The following is a 24,350-nucleotide window of genomic DNA, read 5'->3' on the forward strand; positions in this document are numbered from 1 at the left end:
GCAAGATGCTTCTCTTTTCCCCATCCCCCAGCCGAAGTTCTTCGGGCCTTCAAGTTTAGAAATGACCCTACATGAGGAATCCACGCGTTCTGGAGATAGCTTGATTACGCAGCGTAGATTTTATGAAAGGTCAGGGTGAATTCAGCTTTCTATATTATTTGGCCGACTGCCTGTCCCGCTGATGTCTCCGGACTATCATACAAGCTTGGAGCGACGAACTCTTAGAGATCTCGATTGGACGGCCCTGCCCAATGAAACGTGCCTTGCAGCCTTGGTTCAACGGATCGATGTCTGTGTGTGATAATCTCTCTGGGAGTGAGTTGCACATTTCCAAAAAATAATTCTAAGAATAAATGTTGATTTCAAATGGAATTTTGGTTCTTTTTGGCCATCTTCTAGCTTTTTAAAAGTGTTCCTTCCGGTCAGCGATGGCTCCCCGTCTGGGGCTGCTACGTCGTCCTCTTGTCAAACTCACGGATACAATACAGTTTTCTGCTTTAATGCCCATTGTTGCCCACTGAAGCAAATGATGAAATGTCGAAACTGGAACTCCCAGTTGAGCAAGAGGGTTTCCGTTCAAACTGGCGCCCAAAAATAGTTGGATTGTGCTAGTGGTGAAATGGCTATCCTAAATTGCTTTTTTTTGGATGGTCTTCTCAGACTGGAAATGTGCGCTGCACGGACGTTGATGTACTCCGTACTATGAAAGCCACATAGCAGGGTTCTGAGGAACCATCGAGCCCGTTCACAGAGGAGATTTCTGCTTGCTAGTACGGAGTACCCCATATAGAGTAAAAGTGACCGGCTTCCATGTCAAGGCCCCGGCAACGAGTCACTGAACCAACGCCAGATCTGCTGATATTTGACGATATCATTGGCTTGTGAGGTGGCAGTTCATTATCCCCGACAGTTTTCGCCCCTTTCTTTGGGGTTCACCGCCGTTGGTAAGCTAGTAAGGGGCACACATTTAAGGATTAACGTTTGTTTTTTCGAGTCTACAGCGTACACCACACACGTGCAATTTTGTGTCAACATTATGAGGGGCAGGTTTGGCTGTGATGCCATTCGCCACGGTGTTCTCAGGCACTGTTCGACCGATATCAGGACGCGTTTGGCAGGATGAGAGGCGCGGATAGCGAGTAGGTTGCTGAGGAAGCCCGTCAGCTATATATACCAGCGTATAAACCTACCGTTTTCCGAACCTCTCAAATTTTTTGAATGCTGACGTCCAACCAAAGCCTACGGCAACATCACGTCGAACCAACGCCAACTTAGGCTCACTTCAAACCCCCACATCACATCGCGACTAGAAGAAATAGCCTCAGAATTAACCACTCGCAAAAAGGTGGGTTTTGTTTCCTTTGGGTTTACTATGGTAAACCGGAGAGCGAAGTCATCGAAAAGTATGCCCTACAAAGTACCGTGCCTACGGTATCCATAGCCGCATCCGTATATAAGCAGTAGGAGGATGGAGATACCTTTCAACGCTATCGAGGAGCCTAGGTACTATAGTCGATCACTCCTGGCTGAGTGAGAGCTAGCATATTAAAGAGAAACCCTCCGGGCTCTATCCAGTCTGATTGCCCACCTCAGTCCCCAGGGACCACACACCAGTCAATTCCCACCCACTCTCTAACGGATTTCTTGGGAATGGAATCGGGCCGTGTTTCACTTGGGCCACGGAGAAAGCAATCATAGTCTAAGCCCGCCCACTCTACATAGTAGCCCCGACCGTGGAGATCGTCGTCCCTGTCTTCCTTCAAATCCTAGGAGCGCTCCTGTTCGCATTTCTCTCCGCTCTCAGTCTTTACAATCTTCAACATCATCGCCTTCACAAACGACCTCGCCATAATCTTCACCCTCGTTTTCCAACGGCTTCCATGCTTGATTTCTTTCTGCGCGTACCCCGTGGCCCTATCTCTCCCCTCTAAAAATGATTTGGGAAACGTGAATCTACAATCCCTGAACCTATGCCCCCTGTCCCAGAGCTCGCCCCGTACCTCAACGCGTTCTCCCAAATCATCAACGATTCTAAGTCGACAGGACAGGAAACCGGTTTAAAATGGCGAATAACACCGTTGAGAACGTCATGGACCTACCCCCATTACCTTTGGGCACCCGGATTGCCATTGCAAGCGTCCTCGCTGTCAGCTTGTATAATGCGTTAGAACTGTTCGTTCTGATTTTTGTCGCCTTCCGCACATTCAAAGGTCTATATTTTTGGAGCTTGCTACTTTCAACATCAGCAGGCATTGTGCCTTACTCCATCGGGTTCCTGCTTGGATATTTCGCACCACCGATCGATTCGGAATGGCCTCTGGTCACTCTGGTTTCCGTTGGCTGGTGGGTGACGACAACAGGCCAATCCCTTATTCTCTATTCAAGGCTCTATCTAGTCCTACGTAATACCAAAGTCCTCCGCCTTGTTCTGTTTATGATCGTTGCCAACGCTGTCATCTTCCATCTGCCCGGTGCAATCGTCTCAATTCGCTTGATGGTACGCGAATCGTTTCTCGAAGCCTACATCGCCATAGAGAAAGTACAGATGACAGTATTTTGCGTCCAAGAGTTAATCATATCAACGCTCTACATTTGGGAAACCGTAAAAATGTTGAGGCTTTCTCTAGATAGGGGAAATAGGAGGATCATGTGGCAACTTATCAGCATCAATGTAATCGTAACCGTGATGGACGTCGGACTACTCGCCGCGGTATATGCAAATCTATACCTCTACGAACCATCGATCAGGGTAATGATATACAGTATCAAGCTAAAATTGGAGTTCGCCGTTCTGGGACAGTTGGTACACTTGGCTAGTTCCCGTTCATGCTGCTTGGACTTCACCATAGGTTCAAACGGATTTCCAGATTTTGTTGACCCTACTCGCATTACTACTGACATTACCCATGCCCGGAGACTCAACCCCGTAGCTTCTAAGCCATTACGGTCGGAATCGGATGACGCTATAGACACACCAAGCATTCTTCTGCCTCCGCCTGGTGGATCTCTAAGCGGTGACGACGGACACTATATGACGCGCAGTACTTGCAGCCGGTCAACACAGACCAACCCAATTAGCCCAAGCACCACCTTGCTCCTAGGAAATTCCTCCCGATCAGGGTCTCGCGAACAAAATGGAGAAGCAAGCAATCCAGAAACAGAATGCCCAGGTTGAGCATCCGAACCACCGTATACCGGCGTTTTTTATGTCTTTAAGGACAGTATTATTGCGTAACGTCGCAACCTCTCTGTCTCTGGATTGAAACGTGGACAACAACTCATGAGTTGTGCTTACTTGCCCTCGAGGACCGGGCATCCGTAACGGTACCTAACCAATTCGTGTCAGGGAGAGTGGTGGGATATCAGTCTACCGCGGTTTGTACACCAACGAAAGAAACCTGTGGAAGCTGCTGAGAGCAGGCGAACTGGTTTTTGAGAGATAGAGGCGAACATTCCACCCCGGGTCCATCTAGCACCAGATGCTAATCGCGGACGATACCATCGTTCGCCAAGCCGTTCTATATTACGGATATATTGTGGGGAGGATCGAAATGTAGTGATCAAATACTTAAAAACCACGAGGCAATGGGTGTTTGGGCAATGCAACTTTAAAAACGAGACAAGTGCTTTGGGGGTTGAGGGGCGGCAGATACATACCGTGCGACTATGAACATATTTGTGTACGATCCCGAATATAATATAATCGATGTATACTAAAACAATGAACGTCTTATGATTTTGTTTCCTCTGTAACTGCAAAATTTATATTTTCCTTCTCCTTGTACTTTCCCATCTTCTTATGTATGGTATTCTCCAGATGCCATTTCAGAGCAGCAGAAGCTCCTACCCCCTTTTCCCGTTTGTCAGGAAAAAGAGGTTATATACTACTGAACGCCACCAACATCGTATTACTACAATATTTCTCATCATCATCAGCTTACTACAACACTTGTCTAATACTCGCTTATGCTAGCTCTCTTGGCTCGCACATATATTTTACTATAAATAGCTCTATCTTTTGTATGAAATAGATATATTAGATAGGGTACAGATAATATAACAAGCAGATCTTGATACACATAAGATTCATATGTCTCCAACATATTCATCCGTGACACTCATTCCGACACCGTTTTCCCGCGATCAGCAGCGATTGTATTGAATTTGCCTACTCCTATAGAACAAAGAGAAATATGAATGACAGAGGGAGCTCCTAAACCCACGGATTTTCCTTATTACCTTCATACTTAGGTTCCAGCCGTCTGGGCCAGGGGTCTCCAAATTTTATAGAGTAAATAAATCAATCGTATCTGTTTGGCATGAGAACGAGGATGGGCTTGGCGAGGAACATCCATCCCCAAACTTACTGCCGCCTTCACCCGCCTTGATACGCTCAGCATCCCAAACACCTCTCGTCCTCGAGAGAACTATTGCCTGTCGCGAATGGATCTGTCTCCTGCTCAGTAGGTTTACTTTTCCAAGCGGAGCCGGCTTCCCCAGGTCATATCGCCCATAATGGCCACCCCCAGGGCTCAGAAGTTCAACCCCATTGCCTTCACACCCGGGCCGGTAACCCTGATCACAACAATCGTGTATCTCGCCCTTCTAATTCCGATCCTCGTCATAAGTCTGGTTGTTCCTCCCGCTCCGGAAACAAGCCCGGAAGGTGTGAATCTTACGGAAGCCTGGAGGGATCTTCAGCACTTAACCGGAGGTTTTCACCCATATAATAGCCGGAGAAATGATGACGTCCACCAGTGGCTCCTACGCCGAATCGATTCGATCCTTCGCCCTACAGTAGAGGCTGGAGAGCGCCCTTCCGCTAATAACGACATACCAGACGTTTTCGTGTTTGATGACAATCAGTCTAATCTGACTTATTCTAACGGTGGAGTTGGCAAGGCTGCAATTGTGGGAGTCTATTTTGAAGGCACCAACATCATTGTTTATATACGAGGGACTGAAGATGACCCGGAGAACTGGTGGGAGCGCTCAAATGGGAAACCGAAAGGGAAAGGAGGGGTTCTGGTAAACGCTCATTATGATAGTGTTTCAACAGGGTATGGAGCCACGGATAATGGCATGGGAGTCGTGAGCTTGCTACAACTCCTCAAATACTTCACGACCCCTGGCAACAAACCCCGGAAAGGTCTCGTCTTGCTCTTCAATAATGGCGAGGAAGATTATTTGAACGGCGCACACGTATTTAGCCAACATCCACTGTCAAACTTTACGCATACGTTCTTGAATCTTGAAGGTGCGGGGGCGGGGGGTCGAGCTGCCCTTTTCCGAACCACGGACACCGAAGTTACACGATTTTATCAGAACGCTAAACACCCATTTGGCTCTGTGCTCGCTGCTGACGGGTTTAAGATGGGCCTACTGCGCAGTCAAACTGACTATGTCGTGTTTAACGGTATCTTAGGGCTTCGAGGGCTTGATTTGGCTTTCATAGCTCCCAGAAGCCGATATCACACAGACCAAGATGATGCTCGGCACACCAGTGTGGATTCCCTGTGGCACATGCTCTCTGCTGCTATAGGAACCACTGAAGGTCTCGTTTCATATACGGGAACGGATTTCGATGGCAAATCACAGGGCCTAGACAAAGTGAACAGCGGCACTGGCACTCTAGGTGTTTGGTTTGATATGTTTGGATCCGCCTTTGCGGTTTTCCGCCTTCATACTCTGTTTGCACTCTCCGTAACGTTACTGATCGTTGCCCCTCTGGTAATCTTCATCACGGCTATTGTCTTATCTAAAACAGACCGAATGTACCTGTTTTCGATGTCCAAGTCGTTGGGAGGAACTGACGAACGGGTCTCCTTACGAGGTCTCCGCGGCCTATTCCGCACCCCTATAATATTGGCTGTGGCTACGGTCATTCCTATAGGTTTGGCGTATCTACTCGAGAAAGTCAATCCATATATCGTACATTCCAGCCAATTCTCAGTGTGGAGCATGATGATCTCTGTGTGGATATTCCTAGCTTGGTTTCTAGCCTGTGCCGCCGACTTTTTCAGGCCCTCAGCTCTCCACAGAGCATATAGCTACACGTGGATATTCATCGCAACGTGGGTCATGCTAGTGATTAACACAGTTTATGCAAACCAAAAAGGAATTGCGGCGGGATATTTTGTGTTCTTTTACTTTAGTGGCTCATTTCTCGCGACTTGGGTTTCATATCTGGAACTCTTCGCTCTTCCGCGGAAGGGGGATTTTGCGCGTCAGGCCATTATGCATTCAGGGCGACCTCCAAGCAGCCTCAGAAGCAGGTTACTAACGCCTTCCGCAGACGAGCTACCATCTGATACTGGCCCCCATGCTGAATACCCCGGAGATGCAGACGAGACCGACCCCACAGAATCTACATCCCTACTTCGTGGCCAACGTACAACGTTTGCAAATTATCGGACTGGTGGCACTGACGGTGTCGTTGAAGGTACCGATGAAGGCCCCAGTTTTAAACATGAACAATCATGGAGCTGGACATTACCTAGGTGGACATGGGTATTACAACTCTTGCTTCTAGCTCCTATTGTTCTCATTCTTGTCGGCCAGCTTGCCCTTTTCCTGACCACCTCAATGAGCCAGGTTGGTTCAGACGGAGTGTCGACCTTCATTGTCTACTTGGCATGTGCCGTCTTTACAACTCTTCTATTCGCACCTTTATTCCCTTTCATCCATCGATTCACATACCATATTCCGACATTCCTGTTTCTCGTATTTGTTGGTACTCTAATTTATAATTTGGTGGCCTTTCCCTTCTCTCCTGCCAATCGTTTGAAGATGTTTTTCATACAGGAAGTCAATCTGGACGACGGTTCGAATACAGTATCTCTTAGCGGCATACAACCTTATCTTACGGATGCAATAAACTCTATACCGAGCGCAGCGGGCCAAAATATTACCTGCGACCAAAGCGCGTTTGGTAAACTCGAAAAATGTTCCTGGGCTGGGCTTCCTCCCCGCGTTCTGGGACAAGATCATGATAGGGATACTGGAATCGTGTCCAGTGACTGGATGTCCTACAACATTACCAAAACAGTGGGTGAAAACAAAGCACGCATCGAAATTTCCGGCCGGAACACACGAGCCTGCAAACTCAAATTCGACAAGCCAGTCGCGGATTTCCAGGTTTCAGGCTCCGCAGTGGACCACCGTATGCCGCACACTTCCGGCCAAGGAGTTGCGGAAATCAGACTGTGGAGTCGAACGTGGGATAGGACTTGGGTTGTGGATATATGCTGGCATGATAGCCATGACAAACCAGAAGACGATGATGGTGATGATGAAAAGCAAGACGCTCCCCGAAACGGGTTGAGTGGAAAGGTCATCTGTCTGTGGAGCGACAGTAACCAGTCCGATGTGATACCGGCACTGGATGAACTGCGGCTCTATACTCCTAACTGGGTTGCTATTTCGAAATCAGCGGATGGCCTTGTCGAGGCTAGTCATGGCATCACAATTCAATGATGCCGTCAATTTTTGCTGAGAAGTTTTCTTTTCTCTTTCTGTTTGCTATTTTTGGTCTAGTAGCCTAATATGCACATGTACATGTACATACATAATGAACATTCCCACCTTTTCTATCAACCATTTCGGACTTCTGTTAAAATTTTAGTTTGGCATTCTTGATGCCGACATTTTCGCCTGTACCGTCGATCGTGGAAGGCGTCCCGCTTAATTTTACTTCTCTTTCCCCATATTTTTCAGCCTTTGGTATATTTTGCCCGTCTAATATTTGATATATGTGTACTGTTAGTTTCAGTTTTTGATCATAACACTGGACAGAAAGTCCCTGGGTCTTATATACAAACCTTGCCCATCTTCCCAGATCAGTCTAGGCTTCCTTTCTTCTCATATCTCATTTTGACTAATGAATTAAGGACTCCGAGGGGTGCTAATAAACAACCTCCACTATAAACCTTTCACCTTGACTTGATATAGACAGTTTGCGACTTAAGGTTATTGGATGGGATATAGGAGGGAGGTCCAACTGTCCAATGGTCCCGCCTATTACCGAATTAATCCGTGCCAAGCCAATGCCAAGTAATAGTATAACTAACCATGTGAAGTGTTTATTTCAACCTCTCCCGTGCTTGACGGCGACTCCGCCGGGGAGATTCTACACAGAAGGGCTAACTTAATGGCGATGAGTGTCCACGGTACATGTAATGTACATGTACAAGCCAAGTTCTGCGATGCCGTAGGTTAACAATTCGATTATTAATGCTTTCAAAAAAGATCAAGATCAAAACGATCGAACCTAGTGAGCCAAATTATCGCCCAAGGCAAACCTATTGAATTTCCTTGAAGCTATCCTATCCGGGAAAAGAGTAGGATGTCTTTCCCTTGTGGCGAGCTAAAGACCTGATATGATACCCGTGGCCTTTGGTCTTGTTTCTCGTTTTATGTCAGTCTTGAGAAAGCTGGGCAGGTAATGGATGTTAAATATCCAAGAGCACCCACCAGTTTTGTACAGTTTAGGCATGATGGAAGCTGTCCCATCTCCACTGTCCAGTTATATGGATTGGTAAATAAAGATTTCTCTTTCAAAGTCAACATTTCTTCCTCTTTTTCCTTTTAGGAAGATTCTTGTCAGTCAATTTGATACAAGAGGTGGGACCTATGAACTTTGTACTGCACAAGCTGTATGGCGACTGGAGCTTATCAGCTTGATGGCACATATCTGAACTAGGAGGGTATCTGATTTTCACAGGATTTCATGAGACCAAGTATGCTTTCATATCTGATGGCAATTTTACAAAGGATTCAGAGGAAGAGACCTAATATTTTCCTTGATCCATTATATAAAACACAGTTCATCCGCCAAGAGAAAGAATGAGGCTCAACACAGCCCCTGACATTTGTGCTTTCTCCTCTGCACTCATTCTCATCTGAGCTTTCTTTACCATCATTATATGAGGGCTACCCTTTTACTTGTTTCCGTGCTTCGTACCTTTCGAATTTTACAGCCCTGTGGAGGCCCCTTGAATCAACGTCAGAATGGGGCCACTTCACCCAAGACCTCGTTATATGACCGGCCACCTCCCCTCTCCACGCATGCTTAATTGCGAAATTTCGAAATACCATAGCCCACAAATGGATCTTAAAGAAGCCGTTTACTCCCTAGCTGCCGCAGTCCTATACGCCCGGCACTCGCAGTACGTCGAAGCTCTCGAGGAGCACACTGACTTCCTTCGGCGGAGTTCCTCTCTTATGTCCCGCGCACCAGTCTGGTTCAACATCGGATCCCTCTGGGCTTCAGTGGGCGATCTCCGTCGAGCATTAGACGCATACGAGCTCAGCATCAATGAGGATCGCGAATTCACAATATCTTGGTTTAACAAGGGGATCTGTCATTTCCTACTGAGGGAATACTGCGAATCGAAGAACACTTTCCGGAAATGTTCCTCCACTTTCAGAATGTTCTCTCAGGTCAAATCCTTCGATGAGTATAGTCTGGATTTCGTCCTTGTGAAAAATGATGTCGTGTGGAATGCCAACGTTGCCAAACGCCGCTGTCAGATGCAAATGACAGTGTGTGGGGTGGACGCGCTCGAACTGAAGTTACGGCGTGGTCACCTTAGCCTGTTTCTCGGACCGCATAAGGATTGTTTCAAATCAAATGAGATGTTTTTAAACAAGTGCCGATCCAGATGGAAGGAGACCTTGTCATTAGTCCCTCGTCCTTCGATTATTCGAAAGAATTCCTACTACAAGCAACGGAAGCATGCTTATATTGGTTTCCCAGAGATGCAAGAGGGTGGCACCAAAGTCGTTCTCAAAGTCCCGGTCTCTAGAGGGCAATCAGCAGCAAGCCACAACCCCCAGGATCCACAACCCACAGCTAACGTTCCTGAGCTATCACGTTTTCCGCTTGTAATTCCACGCAAACAAGTTCCAACCGCCTCCTCACCATCCTCTCGCCGAGGACCAAGCTCCTGTGACCGGGCAGCAATAGTAAACGCATTCCCCCTACCACCCCAAACTCTGAGGAGAAGAGGGCGCACTCCCAGTCCTAGCCTTGTGACTGAACAAGCTGAAGTACGTAGAAATAGTGAAGCCCAAATCCCATCGCCGTTCGTACAACGAGAGCAGACACCTACACGAAACGGGACGACATTTCCATCACGAGGAGTTCCAATCCCTAGATCAGTGACTGATACCTCGTTTAGGGCCCGACTGTCAGGGGCCAATCGGACTCCTCTTCCCGCGTTTACATTCCCCCCACCACCGCAGCCAGTGCCAAGCTTGATGCAACAAGAGCTTCCACGGATCTTAAACCTAGCAGTGGACCATGACAGCAATGATAATACTTATGATGTTAACAATAACACAACAGCGGTCCATAGGCACATACCCAGCGGGTACTCCCACCAACTCTATTACCCTAGCGGCCTTCTAGCAAGATCATTCTCGACAAATATGACTGACAGAGATGACGACTGCAACGTCACGGAACAGCACAACAGCGGAAATGGGCCCATGCACCGTGTTGTTGATTCTGATAGGACGCCTGAAGAGGACAACAGGAACGACTCCCATACATCTATTACCACCGCTTCAGTTGAAGCATCTGTGTCGCGAGATTCCTTCTATTCGGCCCCTGAGGCACTGAATAATATGATGAGCGAAGTAATGCTATCGCCTTCATCATCGACCTCATGCTCCACCTCCACTACTAACGTGTCCCGGGAAAATTCCTATAACCCGCGCCTCCGTCGACGGATATTTGAAACTATGCTCGTATTTCTACCGATTACCCAATCAGGCGCCATAGCACGCAGCCGGCGTCGCTATGCTGGTGCTGGTAGGGCTCCTGTGAACGAACGCCTGCTAGAAAATGACTATGGGGGCGAATATTGAGGATGAGGGTGAGCGAGCGAACAGAGTTGGGAGCATGAAAAGAAAACCCAAACCAGATTGTCATGGCACTCCAAGGACTAATTTTAGTTAGTTACGGGGGCTGAATGTATGCATATATTACCAATATCTTTTATGCATTCTGTATTCCTTTCTTATTCCTCTTTTTTTCAATTTTTCTCACCCACTTGAGAATGGAAAAGAAGAAACTATCGACAATTGTTACGCAGCGCTTATCTACATGGCAGCAAGAGGCATTGAGAGGGACACAGCCCAGAGCAATCCATTTTCTCTTTCCGGTTATCTTGAAAACGCAGGATGCATTCAACTACAAGGTGCAGTACATTACAAACGGAACGGAAACATAGAAGTATGGAGCGGCAGGTAACTCGGAAATCAACCCGTCCCCGGTTGTATTTTACTTTCTCTCCCTCTTTTTCACCCGTTCTCGTTCGTTTGATTTCTGGTCTATCAATAGTCAAGTCTGCTCTCTTGAAGTGAAAGGGGTGTAAAAAGGAGGCTGAACGGCGATGGGAAGCAAAGAAACAACAGTCTCTTGTAGTAGTTTGAATTAGCACAATATCAGTTAGTTACATGTTTTCGAGACCACAATTCAGATTTAAGAAGATACCTATGTAATACTCTAATACTCAACTATTTATTTATTCATTTATTCATTTTATACGGACTTTGCCAACCAATATTTTCATCTCGATAAGTTTTCATATTTTCTATTTTCTCTTTTTTCCCCGTCCCTCTTTTTTTCTTCTTTCTAATATGTATATTAAAAAAGGAAATACACGCAAATGAAGGACCAGAATTTGGCAGAGGAATATCAAGGCCAAGGAGGAAAAGGAAAGAAAGACCTTCGAAGAAAAAACTGAAAAATTTATGCAATATCTCCGCTTCCTTTTGATGTCATTCTTTCTTCTTCCCCCCTCCCCCTTTCCCCTTCATTCTCTGAAAGTAGGTATTTTACATACAAATCATAATTTTAATTATGTGAAAAAAAGGCTTTATTCATCATTGAAGTTTTCCCTGTTACTAAAGGGGAAAGAAAGAGGGAGAATAATTAAAAAAACAAAGGAAGATCTGGAGTGCCGGAAGAGGAAAACTAGTATTTAATGAGAGGAAAATAAAAAAGCAGGAGGAAGGGGGGAATCATCTCGTCTAGTAAAACTAAAAAGTAAAAAGGGGGGAAACGAAATGAAAATCGAAACAGAGTAAAGGGAGAAGGAGGAAAGGGGAAACGCCGGAATAAACTGCACAAATAAAATAGAAGGCTGTACGGTCGTTTTATGCTACATATTAGAACCAGGGGTCGTTGGTTCCTTCTCGTTATAATCTCCATCCGATCCTCACAGCAGTGGGTATATATGGCGAGAAAACAGTTGCCTGGGATCAACGAAAACTACCGAATCAAGAAATCGGAGAAAACGAAACACCCAGTGAAAGAAAATTGAGGAAATAGAAAAGTTCAAACCAAAGGTCGCGCTTCGTTGGCGGCTTGTTCTTTCCCTCACCCCCTCGAGTTCGAGATTGACGGATGGGCAATGAAGTTGTACCATCAAGCCGATGTAACGGCCCTGGAGAAATGCCACGGTAGGATATACAGTAGACCATACCCTGATAATTGCTACTCTTTTTCCCTCCGCGCCAGGCGGCGTGTTGTTCCTTATGGGCAATATTATGCACCACAGTACGAAATAGGCCCCTTAGATTGTAATTCGTCGTTTGGCGAGTTGATTCTCTATATCTCGATATATTTGTTCTGTGTGCAGTATGCTTGCAGCCATTTTTGAACAGCGCTCGCCATCTTTATCAGATGACCAGGGTTAAACTGCTGCGGTGGGATGACAAAGGCTTGCATGTTCGTACATCGTACCAGTAGCAATATTTGCGAAATCGAGCCGGCGTCTATTTTAAAGGGGTAATCCTAATATATGCTGATCGTCGAATGGTGCGATGACGATGGACAAAAATAAGGCTGGGCTCGTTGATTCTCATCCGAGTGGTGCAGGTGGGGTTCCTCCACCAGCTATCTCACTGTCCTCCTCATCATTGATAACGGCGGCATTCATAAGGCCGGTCACTTGACCCTCCGCTTCATCTAATTCATCAGCATCATCATACATCGTCCCCTCTCCAGTCTCTTGGCGATAAGGGACAGCCGCACGATTGAGGAAATCACGCAAAGCACTAACTCCATCGCCGCTGAACACGCAAAAAACGTCACGTTGCTGTTGGGTGAATTCAGGGGGAGCTTCACGGCAAAATACTGTCAATTCTTCTCGAAGGAATGCTTGGACGCCAGTAAGACTGAGATGGGTGAGCCGTGGGCAACTGTTGAGTAACAAATGAATTCCCTAAATAGACGGGTTGATCAGTATGCGCCTTAGCCACCAAAAAAAAAAAAAAAAAAAAAAAAAAAAAAAAAAGAGAGAGAGGGGAGGGGGAGGTCTGAACAGAGCTTCGAATAACTATCAACATACTTCCATTGTCAGGTGAACGCAGTAGCTAAGATGTACTCGTTCCAGACAGCTGGTCCCCGAAGGATGCTGGGACACTTTAGACTTTGCTATAGCAATTATACTGCGATCTGTAATGGCCTGACACTTGACAAGACCTATCCGCCTCAGCTTCGGAAGAGTAGCCAGCAGCTGGACACTGTTGTCTGTCAGTCTGTTGCAGCATGCCAGATCAATATATCGGATACGGTTGCATGATTTGATCAGCTGAATTACCGCAGCGTCAGTAATGTTAGAGCAGTGGCCTAGATGGACATAATGGATATTTTTCCCTAGTTTGCATATAGAATACACTGAACGATCAGTAATGAATCTACATTTTGCTAAAACTAGGTTTCTCAATCTCGGTGAGGAGTTAATGATCTTTTGAATAGCCGAGTCTCCAAAGTTTTCGCAGGCAGTCAAATCCAAGATCCGAAGGCTGTCGAATATCAGGTCATCGGGAAGGTCAAGAAAGGCGTTGTTGTCAATCTCGACACAATGGGCTAGTCGTAGTTCTCGAAGGTTCCGGAGGGTAGATAGAAGGGCAGTGACAGACGAACTTCTGATCTGCCTGCACCCATGAAGGTCGATTTCCAATATGGAGGGGCAGTTCATAGCAAATGACTGGATCGCTCGATCGGTGACTTGGACAACTCCATTTAATTTCAACTAGATACCGTTAGCAAATTATGGGGAAGTTTATCTTGGAGGGAGAGAAAATGTACCCTTTTAATCTGACGACAATTCTCTGCAACGGAGATAAGCGACTCGTCTGTCACCTTGATACAACCGGAAATGTTCAATCCCTGAAGTCTCGGACAGTTCCTGGCGACCATAAACAAGGTATGGTCCGTCAGAGACTTGAGATCGGACACATCTAAAGCCTGGAGATGTTTGTTCCCATCCACAAGATCAGAAACCCCATTATCGGTAAGCATCGAGCAGTTGGTCAAAGTCAGGCGTTCAATCCGTTTGCAACGCGAGAAGGGAACAACGGATCCGTCGGATATCTTTTTATTCAGTGCGGAAAGGTTTAGTCGTTTCACAAGATCGTAGTATTGAAAATAAGTGTGCGGTTCTGTAAACGCCTTTACCACCCTTTCCAGGTTTTCCCAAGTATTACACGAGGGCCGATGCCAAAGAATTCCCACGCAGTTGATTGCCCAGCTCCGAGAGACTTGCATGCAGCTCAGCATATCCGAGGGAGAGCTAAGTTTTGCGAATATAGAGATGAGGAGCTCGGGAGGGAGGCGGGAGATGGGTGGGAGAACGGTGTCGGGGCTAGTGTTGACATTGAGGTCCCGAAAAGTGCTCATCCCTACTGAGGACTCCGAGTCGCTTGCTAGATGCATGAAGAAATCCGTATCATCGTCCACCGCGCGCTCCGGAGAAGTGGAATTCGATGATTCTGAGGGATTATCATCCCCAGAAAGCCGTAGCGGGGCCCTTGAACGTAGCATTCTCGACGGATTTAAATATGCTGCCCGTGAAGGGAAGCTGTTTTTGTTGAAGGCACCGAATGTTGTTCTTCCGCCAAGCTGTGAATTATTCCACTTCAACTCTTCAGAGTATAGCTGAGCCCGATTCACTCCGTGATAGGTTTCGTATGTAAAAGAGCGTGGAAGATTAGCGGTAGGCCGGTGGGGTGAGTAGGTTTAGGCCGCACAAACAGTTGAACGCAGCTCAAGATATAAGCTTGGAAGCTATTACGAGAGAGTTTGGCGGGATGCAGAACAGCGGGCAGGCACTCCTCGGGTTTGCGTTGCAAACGAACTGCATACGCAAGAGCGGGTTGAGGGTTGTACGAGAAACAGCTCCGAGCAGAGTTGCTGGCGAAGTACAGAACGGCGGAGGCGGAGCGACGGCCGGTTTGTGGGGCGTGGTTCTTGTTTTCGATGAGGGCGCGACGCAACGGAAGGCGGGGGGAGAAAACGAGAGGCCGGTTGCAGAGGTCGAAAACAGAGGTGACCATCAAAGATGAGAGAGCGGCAAAGGGAATATCTTTCCTGCTGATGAAAAGATCTGGCGGCTGCTGTGACCCAGCTCAATGAATGAGAAAGCAGAGCGAAGGAGGGGCCAAGTATTAATAAATAAGGCTGGGTGCGGAATATGAAACCCGTCAACCAACCAATGGCGCAGAAGCCAAGGCGGGGGATAGCTAAATAGGCCACCCAGGAGGTTATGTGCCTTTGCTAGCTACTTGTAATGATATCCTAACCGGAAGAATAATGAATAAGCTATATCGTCCAGTAGTGACAAAGCTCAGAGAGGGCTGACAGGTGTGCGAGAAGTTCTGAAGATAGAGCGAAACCTTGGTTGGAATGATGTCGCTAAATAAGCCAGCCTTGGGGAATTCCACGTTGCGGCCTCACACGATCAACAGGAGCAAGTGACTGATTCGGCGTGGTACTCTAGAAGTCATCTAGGTAAATGGCTAGGACCGGGATAATAGTGTTTTGTATATGTATTGTGATATTGAGAACTAGCCCTATATTACCTTTAAATTATAGTCTACATATTTACATGACTATCAACAAAGGGACTTTTTCCAAGCTTTACAGAATAGAGAGCGCTTTACGTTTCAAGATGCATGGTTCAACGTGAAGACAGTAGGTAAATGGATCCATTGAAAAGTTATAACTCCCTTGTTTAAAAACCTTGCTAATATAATTGGTCCTCGAAAAGCAAGCCGAGTATTCACATAATCTTACACCAAAGCAGGATAACACTAGCAAAATGGTATCATCGCGACATCTCATTCAAGGGTCCGATCCTCGCCCTTTGCCCACCGCCTCAGTACATTTTTCTTCAGCTTCCCGGTGCTAGTTTTGGGCAGTTCGCGCACGACTTCAACTTCTCTGGGGACCATGAACCGGCTGATACCGCTCACATGTTTTGCCCACTCAATCACGTCTTTGCCTTCAAGCTGCTTGCCGGCATGGACCGTGATGAAAGCTTTTGGGCGCTCGCCCCAATGGGAATCAGGCACAGCGACCACTCCGGCTTCAAGAATGTCTGGATGTGTTGCAAGCATGGACTCTAATGCAACAGAGGATATGTTTTCGCCGCCTAGAAAAAAAGCGCCAAGAGTCCTTAGTATTTCACAGAATATCGCAAGGGGAGTACCGTAGGAATCCAAGGGTACTTACCGCTAATGATAATGTCCTTAGCACGGTCTAGGATCTGGATCGCTCCGTCTGGGTGCCATACAGCCAGATCCCCTGAGTGGAGCACGCCTCCGCTAAACAACTTCTTCGTTTCCTCTTCATTTTTATAGTAGCCCCTGGCGCAAATGTTGCCGACGAATACAATCTCGCCCATTTCCTCCCCATTTTTCTCGACGTCGATAACAGTTCCTTCTGGTACTTCAGTCTTTATTACACGTACCGGAAGACTGGTTAGGAATCCATGGCCCTGCCGAGCCATCTTCTTATATTTCTCCTCTGTTGGGATGTTATCCCACTGAGGCAAGTAATAGCCCTTTGTGATTGGGCCGTAGGTCTCAGTAAGCCCGTAAACATGGACCGGGTGCAGGTTGAGATTTGTCATTTGTTCAAAAAGATGTGGTGTTGGGGGGCTTGCTGCAACCGTAACCCGGACGGGATTGGGAAGTACCTCCGCCTCCTTCGAGCTGCAGAGGATGGTATTGACCGTCGGAGCTGCGCAGTAGTGCGTGATATCTTCTTCCTTGAGTAGTTTCCAAATCAGAGGGTAGTTGATCTTCCGAAGGCAGTAATGTGTGCCTCTGACGGCCGTCACGGCCCATGGGAATGTCCATCCTGCGGAAAGGATCTTGGTTAATATGAAAAAAACAAATAAATAAATAAATAATACATCACTATGAAATCAATAAACTCTTCAACGGGGATATGAACTAACCCATAGCATGGAACATTGGTAGTGTCCAAAGATACCGACACCGACCCTGGCTGGAGTTTAGTCCAGACTCTATTATATTTGCGAGAGTTGCCAGATAGCAGCTGCGGTGGATGTACTCGACGCCCTTGGGTCGTGAAGTGGTGCCGCTCGTGTACGCAAGCGCAATGAGCGCATCCTCATCCGGCGTCTGAGCTTCCAATCCCTGCCATCCATGGTTTCCGGACGTAGTATCAAAGCTAAGGCCTTCCAATACGGCTTGATCGAACGGCCCGCTAAGCTCGCCTTCTATAGCGTCTGTGTCCGTGTCGATAATCAGAGGTACATGACCATTCGTCTTCTTGAACTCGTCGAGGAGCGGGACAAATTCTTTGTCAACGATGATGACGTCGGCTTCGGAATGGTTGAAGATATACGCAATGTCTTCTGGTTTTAATCTATAATTGACAGCTAACGCTTCAGTTTTAGCATCGACCGCACCAGAAAAGGGTAGTAAAGTTATCATACCAACATTGACTCCCCCCGCTGCACCTATCGCAAAAATCGACTCCAAAAAGGCTGGAGTGTTAGGACATAATATGCCAACTCTCTTGAAGCCATGTTTTCTTAGGTAATAAGCAAATCCCCTAGCCCGGTCCGCTGTCTCGATATATGATCTCCTTAGGACCTTGTTGTTTGCGGTGACGTGATAGATAGCTTGCGCCTGTCGGTAATAGAAGAATGCTTCCAATTAGCAAAAAATAATGAGAAAACAGAGCCATTCACATAGAGCATACATTCGGTTCAATAGCAGCTGCGCGCGGGAGGAAGAATGTGGGAGAAAGCGTGTGCCGGTTGAAGGGGTGGGAGGTCTCCCTTTTGGGATCTGTGGCCCATGGCGATGTGGGGAGGAAGTGGTGGGTGAGATTGCGCAAACGACTAGCTGCCCCGGACATGTTTAAAGATAGCTACGAGAGAGCTGAACAATACACAACCACAAAAACAATAAAATCTCCTGATGATGAGGAAAAAGGACTCCAGGGGCAGAGAGAAGAATTGAGGTGCTCTCTTCGGCTATCTTCGTGACCCGTCTCACCCCCCGAGTTTGCCCCGAAACGCAACATGTTGCCCCCACAAAATCTACCCGCCGTTGTGCTAGCCCTGATGGCTTATTTAGGTTCCCGTACTTCGGTACCCATAGATCGCTCGTTCAGGCACAAGCACAAATCACAATGTGGATAATGTAATTATGACCGCTGAAGAACGCTTAATGGAAGAGACCCATACACATGAATCATGATATGCCTTGGGAATTTATTGAACAAGAAACCATTTGGATTAAGCGCCATGGAAGATTTTAGAGAGACAGGCTTATGAAGTAATATGAACAAAGGCATCGTCCCAATAGCACCCGGTTTAAAAAAAATATTCAATATTTTTGCCTTTTTTATCCCCTGTTCCCTTTTCAATCACTTTGCCCTTGATTCATTAAAGGTGTATTTCGTGATATTATAGGTACAGGCCGATTGGTTTGCGTTTGCCGTTCACATTGCAACCAGCTCTACCATCAAAGAACCTAAAGCCAAACATCATTCCCCTCACCCAGAAATCTAATAACCATACTCCGCCAACTGGGCCTTTGTCTTTTGATCCACATTGGCAGTCTTCTGGGCTTGAACAAGTTGTCTCCGCGCAGCCTTCTTGCGCTCGTAATATGCGGATCCCTTGACCTTTCTCCTCTCCTCGAGTCTAAAAAGAAAATGATGGTTAGCAGACCGATCATAGTCCAAATTCGGGAAGATATATTTTGATCTGCATGGTTGGTATTGCTGGGGGCTAACCTTGCAACAACATCCTGGTACTTCCAGCCAACCTCATGGCTCAACCGTCCAACGGTGCAGTATTTGCGGCCGGGCTTCAGTCTGAGGATTCGGAGAGCTTGGGGAACGACAACTCGCTTCTTCTTGTCATATGGTGGTGGGACGCCCTCGAAGACCTTCAGTCTCTCCATGGCAGCGGCGCCACGAGCGCTCTTGTGAGGAATCATACCCCGGACAGCCTTATAGAAGATGCGGGAAGGAGCGCGGAAATGGAAAGGACCTGCACTTCCGTATTAGTGGATTTTCGCCGTCCGACACGTAGGCAATTGTGTGCTAATGGTTTTCTCACCTCCTCGAGTTGGGTTGAAACGAGTGATCTTGCGGAGGTAGGCATGGTACTTCACTATAGGCGGAAATCGAGTCAGTCGTCAAATCCATCCTAAATTATCCCAAACAGCCCAAATTATCCCACATCCCCAAGCCCAAAAATGCCAAATTTTCGCCAAAATCGAAAAATAAAAGGGTTATATCGTACGCTTAGCGCGGAAGAATTCGCCAGAGATGTTGAGGGCTTCACATCGCACAACGACAATCTTTTGGCCGTTGAGCAACTGCTTGGCCACAATGCTGGCCAGGCGACCAAGGAGATGTCCCTTGCCGTCGATGACGACCTATATCCATCACAAGAATCCAGTCAGTTTTTCTCAGCCCTTATCATCGAAAACGCGAAGTCCCAAGTCCGCAATAAAGATTTAACGCACCACTGGCTCGAAAGTGGACATCGTGCTCTGTCACCGGTTCACGAGGCAAATATCCAGCAAGGCGATGAGCTATGCTCGGGGATACACCTTGGGTAGTGTATTGTCGGGTTGGGTGTCGTGTCGTTGGTCGTTGTGGTCTCCTTCAAACCACGCACTCGGAGAGGATCGATGGGCAGAAATGGCTAAGCGAGGCTAGTTTGTGTGGACGAGCATCCCAGCCCTAATTTTGCCAATAGATGTGGTACATCACGTGACATATAAACCCAAAGGCAAACTTTGTTTCTCTCTCGCAACATCCATCCGTAGTACGTTTACATTATGTCTTCATCGACGTCGATGTCGGTCATCGGAGCGCCTCTCAGTCAATTTATCTCGTATTTCAGGGTCTGATATTACAGAACACGATTATCCCTTTTTTTGACAACCTTTTCTAACCGTTTTATGGCGCCTGCAACCGCACTCTAGCATAAACTGTTTTCTGTTCCTCCCAAACATCTCTGCTTCGGTCTTTAAACTCTCGGAACACAGAGCACATTTGTTTTCGATTTCTCAAACTATCGTGCTTTTCCTCAATGTTTCAAGGGTTGCCATCGCACCAGTTCATCCAGATTAAAGGTTCCTTCCTACCTCATTTAACGGACATCTCCTACCTCTGTCATTCAGATGTCCGACGTGTTCTATAAGTTAACAAATTGGAAGGATATAGCCATATCGTTGGATGTCAGAGGGCGTGGCTGTTTAATCTCGTTTATTTGGGAAGAGCCAACGTGGAGGCCCACCTATTTTCTAATTTCCATCTTTCCAACTCCTGAGTTGTTGAGATACTCAATTATCTTTAACTGACGAAATATGGTTCGTACCCGGATTGTCTGTGTTTCAGATACACATGGCTATGGCCCCTCAGATGGTGCTTTCAAACTGCCGAAAGGTGACGTCTTGATCCATGCCGGAGATCTCTCGAATCAGGGGACTATGAGTGAGCTGTGCAAAACTGTAGAATGGATTGAGAGCGCGGATTTTGAAGTTAAAATAGTAATTGCGGGTTAGATACTTTTTTTTCCCTCGTTGCAACCGACCCCCCTTCCAAGGACACACTGATACGTTCTCCAACATATCTAAGGTAACCACGACATCACCCTCGATAGTGATTTCTACAACCGGCACTGGCGATCGTTTCACAACCAGAGGCGGGAGTCGACAGACGATTGTCAATCTCTCTTCACCAAGTCTTCAATCATTTACTTAAACCATGAATCTGCCGTTATTCGGCTCTCCAGACCGGAAGGGCCTCGATCAGTATTGAAAATATTCGGGTCTCCGTACACCCCTCACTGTGGGAAATGGGCCTTTGGTTATTCCTCTGAAGAAGCTGCGGACATCTGGGCTCAGATACCTCAAGATACTGATATAGTCTTGACTCACACGCCGCCTCGGTCCCACTGCGATGAGAATAGACACGGATCGCTCGGTTGCGAACATCTACGTCGAGCATTATGGAGAGTCCGACCACGATTAGCTATTTGTGGTCACGTCCATGAAGGTCGAGGATACGACAGAGTTCTATGGGATGTTTCACCCCATGGTGAAAGGTTCAAAGAGCTCAGTTCAGTTCGTGGAGAACTACCTCCGCTCGGCAGCAAAAAACAATGTCTGATCGACCTCACGGGGAAAAAGCAGCCTTGTCTTCGAAACTACGGGCCTTTGGGATCCTCACTGACGGTAGAGGATGAATCGCACGTGGCCAGAGGCGACAGGGTCATATCTGGAAGAAACGAGACCTGTATCGTGAACGCCGCTATCATGGCAACGAACTGGCCGCACCAGGGTGGTAAAAAGTTCAATAGCCCCCTAGTTGTGGACCTAGACTTGCCAGTAGAGAGGTAGAAGAATTTGGGCAAAATGCCCGACGACGGGTCGTCATCGGAAGGAATGAATATAGCGTAATGAAACCAGGAAACACTCACAATACTGCCTTTACAATTTCAGAGACATGGAATATTAATTAGATATAAGCAAAGCAAACTCTTTTCGTAAACAATTTACTACCTATTTAACTTTTTCTACTTACCCTACGAGGAGAACGACCGCATTTGATCCTTGGAAGTTTACAAAAAAAAGGATGGACGGAGAAGCGTCAGCAGAGCAAGGCCCAATTATACCCACAAATATACAGTTAAGGAGAGAATGGTTACCAAATTCTGACACTATGGCGGAGTGGTTAACGCGGTGCCCTGCTATGTGGCGTTCAGTCGCCACTAGTTGTTCAGGCATTTCCTTCGGGAGCGCAGGTTCGAATCCTGCTGGTGTCGTTCTTTTTTGAACCCTTTTCTTTTTACTTTTCACTTTTTTGCCACCACATACCTATTCTTTTTTCACCGGCGATGGCTGCTACAGCAGGGAGCAGACCTGTACATCTTACCTTTCTACGAGTTTCTATTTAACCCCTATACTACGTCCGTTCATTCTTGCATCTTCAAAGTATAATCAAATAATGACCTCATGACAAAAGGTTCCTTCTCAGGAGGCGTTGCGTTCTGTATCATTAGTACTTAGATGTTAGCCCCTGAAACACCACCCAACCCATCATCATCATCATTTACATACTATACTACAAAGCGATTGTCCAGAGCTCGAATACTTACAATGATTCTTCTTTTCACCTAAACTTGAGCGAACAGAAATCTCGTAGTATATGTCTAGGTTCATTATCCCTAAGAAATGACCAGAAATAACCTACCTTACACTTTTCTAAACAATTTTTATCTGTCCCATTCCAGTCCCAATCTCGCCCCAACCGACTGCCCTACCTCTCCTCCCTCTCTGAGGGATCACTTGTTACTAGGGGGCATAAAACAGGTACACAGCCTGCTGAACTTGCATAACACCCCCCTCTCGGCACCAACGGCCCTAAACGCCTTGCCAGCTACATCATCCATATTCATCCTCACCATCATGACAACTCCTTGACACGTTCAGGGGTCACACCTTCGACATGAAGTGTCCCCGGAGACCTCGGTAGGATCTCCCCGTGGATGTTTGCTGGGACGCGCGTGGGAGTCTTTCTGGATGGTGGTAGCGAGGTAAAAGGAGGGGAAAATAGGAATATGGAGATGTTTTGCGTGCCGTGAACTTAGATAGAGAGCCGGAAGTGTCAAATCGTGTTCCACCGCTTATGGTATCAGTGCTAGAGTCTAGACAGAGTTCAGGGCTCTGTCGCGCTGAAAAGGGGGAGCCTCAGGAGCTTCTAGGGGTGGGATTAATCATTTCGCCAGAGTCATCATCACGCTTAAGTATGTCTGTCCCCTTCTAAATGGAGGTATATGAATAACAACTGAAGGCTCGTGCAATTTTCGATCATCTGCTTTTGTCCCATCCGCTAGTTGGCAGTACACCAGTTGTGTATATCGGCTACCGGGGATTCATTACATCTGACATGTTTTTCTTTGCAGGTCGAACAGCCAGTGAAAACTCTAATAAGATGCCATCTTCGCTGTCTTGCGTCTGGAGAACTCGTCTAGATGTGTACGCTATGTACAGAAAACTTTCTATATGCTGTTCAATCCCATTTCAAAATTGTCCCACGGAACACTAGTTACTTGTCCTTCCGCCGCTTCCCATCGCTGAGATCGCCATCACTGGGTCTTTTACCGATCGCTCTCCCAACTACCAACTGATTGTTGGGCGCGTCCTCGGCTTTTGGTTCGGGGGATGGAGTCAGGTCAACACTCCACAGACAGATGCTATTAGTCACATGAATTCAGCAGTATGTAGTTTTCAAGCATTCATCATTCTATCTGTTATATAAATTGCATCCGTACATTCTGAAGAATGGTTCAGAGAAGATGAGAGAGAAAGTGACACTTGTGAATATGAAACTAAGATTGAAAGAGATCAGTCACACTTTGTAAGAATAAGTGATCGCAGGCGATTATTCCGTGGTTCGCAGCTTGGCGTGATATGTACTGATAGCTACTAGAAGTATTCGCGGTAGGAAGATAAAATGTAGAGGTCAAATGTATAATAGTATTCAAGCTGAGTTGTGATTCTTGTGAATAGTCATCACAAACTCCAGTCTATATAGTTGTGTGAAGTCAAGGGCTGCTAACCCTATTGGTTAACGTGATCAACCACTCAACGCCCGCTTACACCCAATGCCTGCCATTTCGCCATCATGATGATGAAATATTTTCAATGGTATCTCAACAATGCAATTAGATTTTAAGGTGATATATTATATAATGAAAATATATATAGAAAATTACATATAAAAATATACAGCTAATTCTGTAGATATTTATTGAGCTTAATGTAATATGACGGAACCGAAGCAGCAGCTAGTCAGCAGTGTTATATAGAGATAGTTGTTTGAGAAGCTGTATAAGTGAGCTTGACTATCTTGCTTGAATAGTGAGCTTATAGGCTACAGAGTTATTGCAAGAATATTACAGATATGATACTTAGTATACTAAGAAGATTGTATGAGACATGCAGTAACTCTCATATATATTTCAGTAGAAGAAAAAATAAATCACTGA

General features: G+C 46.5%; 8 protein-coding genes and 1 non-coding gene across 9 annotated transcripts; 6 read left to right on the forward strand and 3 right to left on the reverse strand.

Moving 5' to 3' along the window:
• Positions 1-3,753, forward strand: BDBG_05050 (uncharacterized protein). Its single transcript, XM_031721963.1, has 2 exons — positions 1-315; positions 400-3,753. The coding sequence occupies exon 2, from the start codon at positions 2,063-2,065 to the stop codon at positions 3,173-3,175; it is 1,113 nt and encodes a 370-aa protein (XP_031578489.1). The 5' UTR covers positions 1-315; positions 400-2,062; the 3' UTR covers positions 3,176-3,753.
• A 502-nt stretch (positions 3,754-4,255) lies between these two features.
• Positions 4,256-8,046, forward strand: BDBG_05051 (F-box and leucine-rich repeat protein GRR1). The gene has a single exon (XM_002625141.2). It carries the CDS (start codon positions 4,516-4,518, stop codon positions 7,474-7,476), a length of 2,961 nt encoding a protein of 986 aa, XP_002625187.1. The 5' UTR covers positions 4,256-4,515; the 3' UTR covers positions 7,477-8,046.
• A 56-nt stretch (positions 8,047-8,102) lies between these two features.
• On the forward strand, positions 8,103-11,522 carry BDBG_05052 (uncharacterized protein). Its single transcript, XM_002625142.2, has one exon. It carries the CDS (start codon positions 9,010-9,012, stop codon positions 10,870-10,872), a length of 1,863 nt encoding a protein of 620 aa, XP_002625188.2. The 5' UTR covers positions 8,103-9,009; the 3' UTR covers positions 10,873-11,522.
• BDBG_05053 (SCF E3 ubiquitin ligase complex F-box protein grrA) lies at positions 11,519-15,851 on the reverse strand. The gene is made up of 3 exons (XM_002625143.2): positions 14,105-15,851; positions 13,362-14,048; positions 11,519-13,235 (listed from the first exon to the last, which is right to left on the reverse strand). The coding sequence occupies exons 1-3, from the start codon at positions 14,837-14,839 to the stop codon at positions 12,873-12,875; spliced, it is 1,785 nt and encodes a 594-aa protein (XP_002625189.1). The 5' UTR covers positions 14,840-15,851; the 3' UTR covers positions 11,519-12,872.
• BDBG_17116 (uncharacterized protein) lies at positions 15,106-15,373 on the forward strand (the record flags this gene model as incomplete). The annotated part of the gene is made up of 1 exon (XM_031724903.1): positions 15,106-15,373. One exon carries the CDS (start codon positions 15,106-15,108, stop codon positions 15,358-15,360), a length of 255 nt encoding a protein of 84 aa, XP_031578490.1. The 3' UTR covers positions 15,361-15,373.
• A 283-nt stretch (positions 15,852-16,134) lies between the features above and the next one.
• Positions 16,135-18,190, reverse strand: BDBG_05055 (AMP-binding domain-containing protein; the record flags this gene model as incomplete). The annotated part of the gene is made up of 5 exons (XM_031721964.1): positions 16,135-16,448; positions 16,529-17,158; positions 17,259-17,705; positions 17,763-17,958; positions 18,032-18,190. The coding sequence occupies 5 exons, from the start codon at positions 18,188-18,190 to the stop codon at positions 16,135-16,137; spliced, it is 1,746 nt and encodes a 581-aa protein (XP_031578491.1).
• A 126-nt stretch (positions 18,191-18,316) lies between these two features.
• BDBG_05056 (60S ribosomal protein L16) lies at positions 18,317-20,064 on the reverse strand. Its single transcript, XM_002625146.2, has 5 exons — positions 19,816-20,064; positions 19,590-19,725; positions 19,404-19,457; positions 19,076-19,334; positions 18,317-18,983 (listed from the first exon to the last, which is right to left on the reverse strand). The coding sequence occupies exons 1-5, from the start codon at positions 19,834-19,836 to the stop codon at positions 18,845-18,847; spliced, it is 609 nt and encodes a 202-aa protein (XP_002625192.1). The 5' UTR covers positions 19,837-20,064; the 3' UTR covers positions 18,317-18,844.
• Positions 20,065-20,104: 40 nt separating this feature from the next.
• BDBG_05057 (Ser/Thr protein phosphatase) lies at positions 20,105-21,969 on the forward strand. Its single transcript, XM_002625147.2, has 2 exons — positions 20,105-20,857; positions 20,936-21,969. Exons 1-2 carry the CDS (start codon positions 20,665-20,667, stop codon positions 21,697-21,699), a joined length of 957 nt encoding a protein of 318 aa, XP_002625193.1. The 5' UTR covers positions 20,105-20,664; the 3' UTR covers positions 21,700-21,969.
• Positions 21,970-22,015: 46 nt separating this feature from the next.
• On the forward strand, positions 22,016-22,124 carry BDBG_17117. The gene has a single exon. It is a non-coding gene; the product is annotated as a tRNA-Ser (tRNA).
• Positions 22,125-24,350: the final 2,226 nt, after the last annotated feature.

Source organism: Blastomyces gilchristii (assembly GCF_000003855.2).
Source record: "Blastomyces gilchristii SLH14081 genomic scaffold supercont1.8, whole genome shotgun sequence".
Lineage (NCBI taxonomy): Eukaryota > Fungi > Ascomycota > Eurotiomycetes > Onygenales > Ajellomycetaceae > Blastomyces > Blastomyces gilchristii.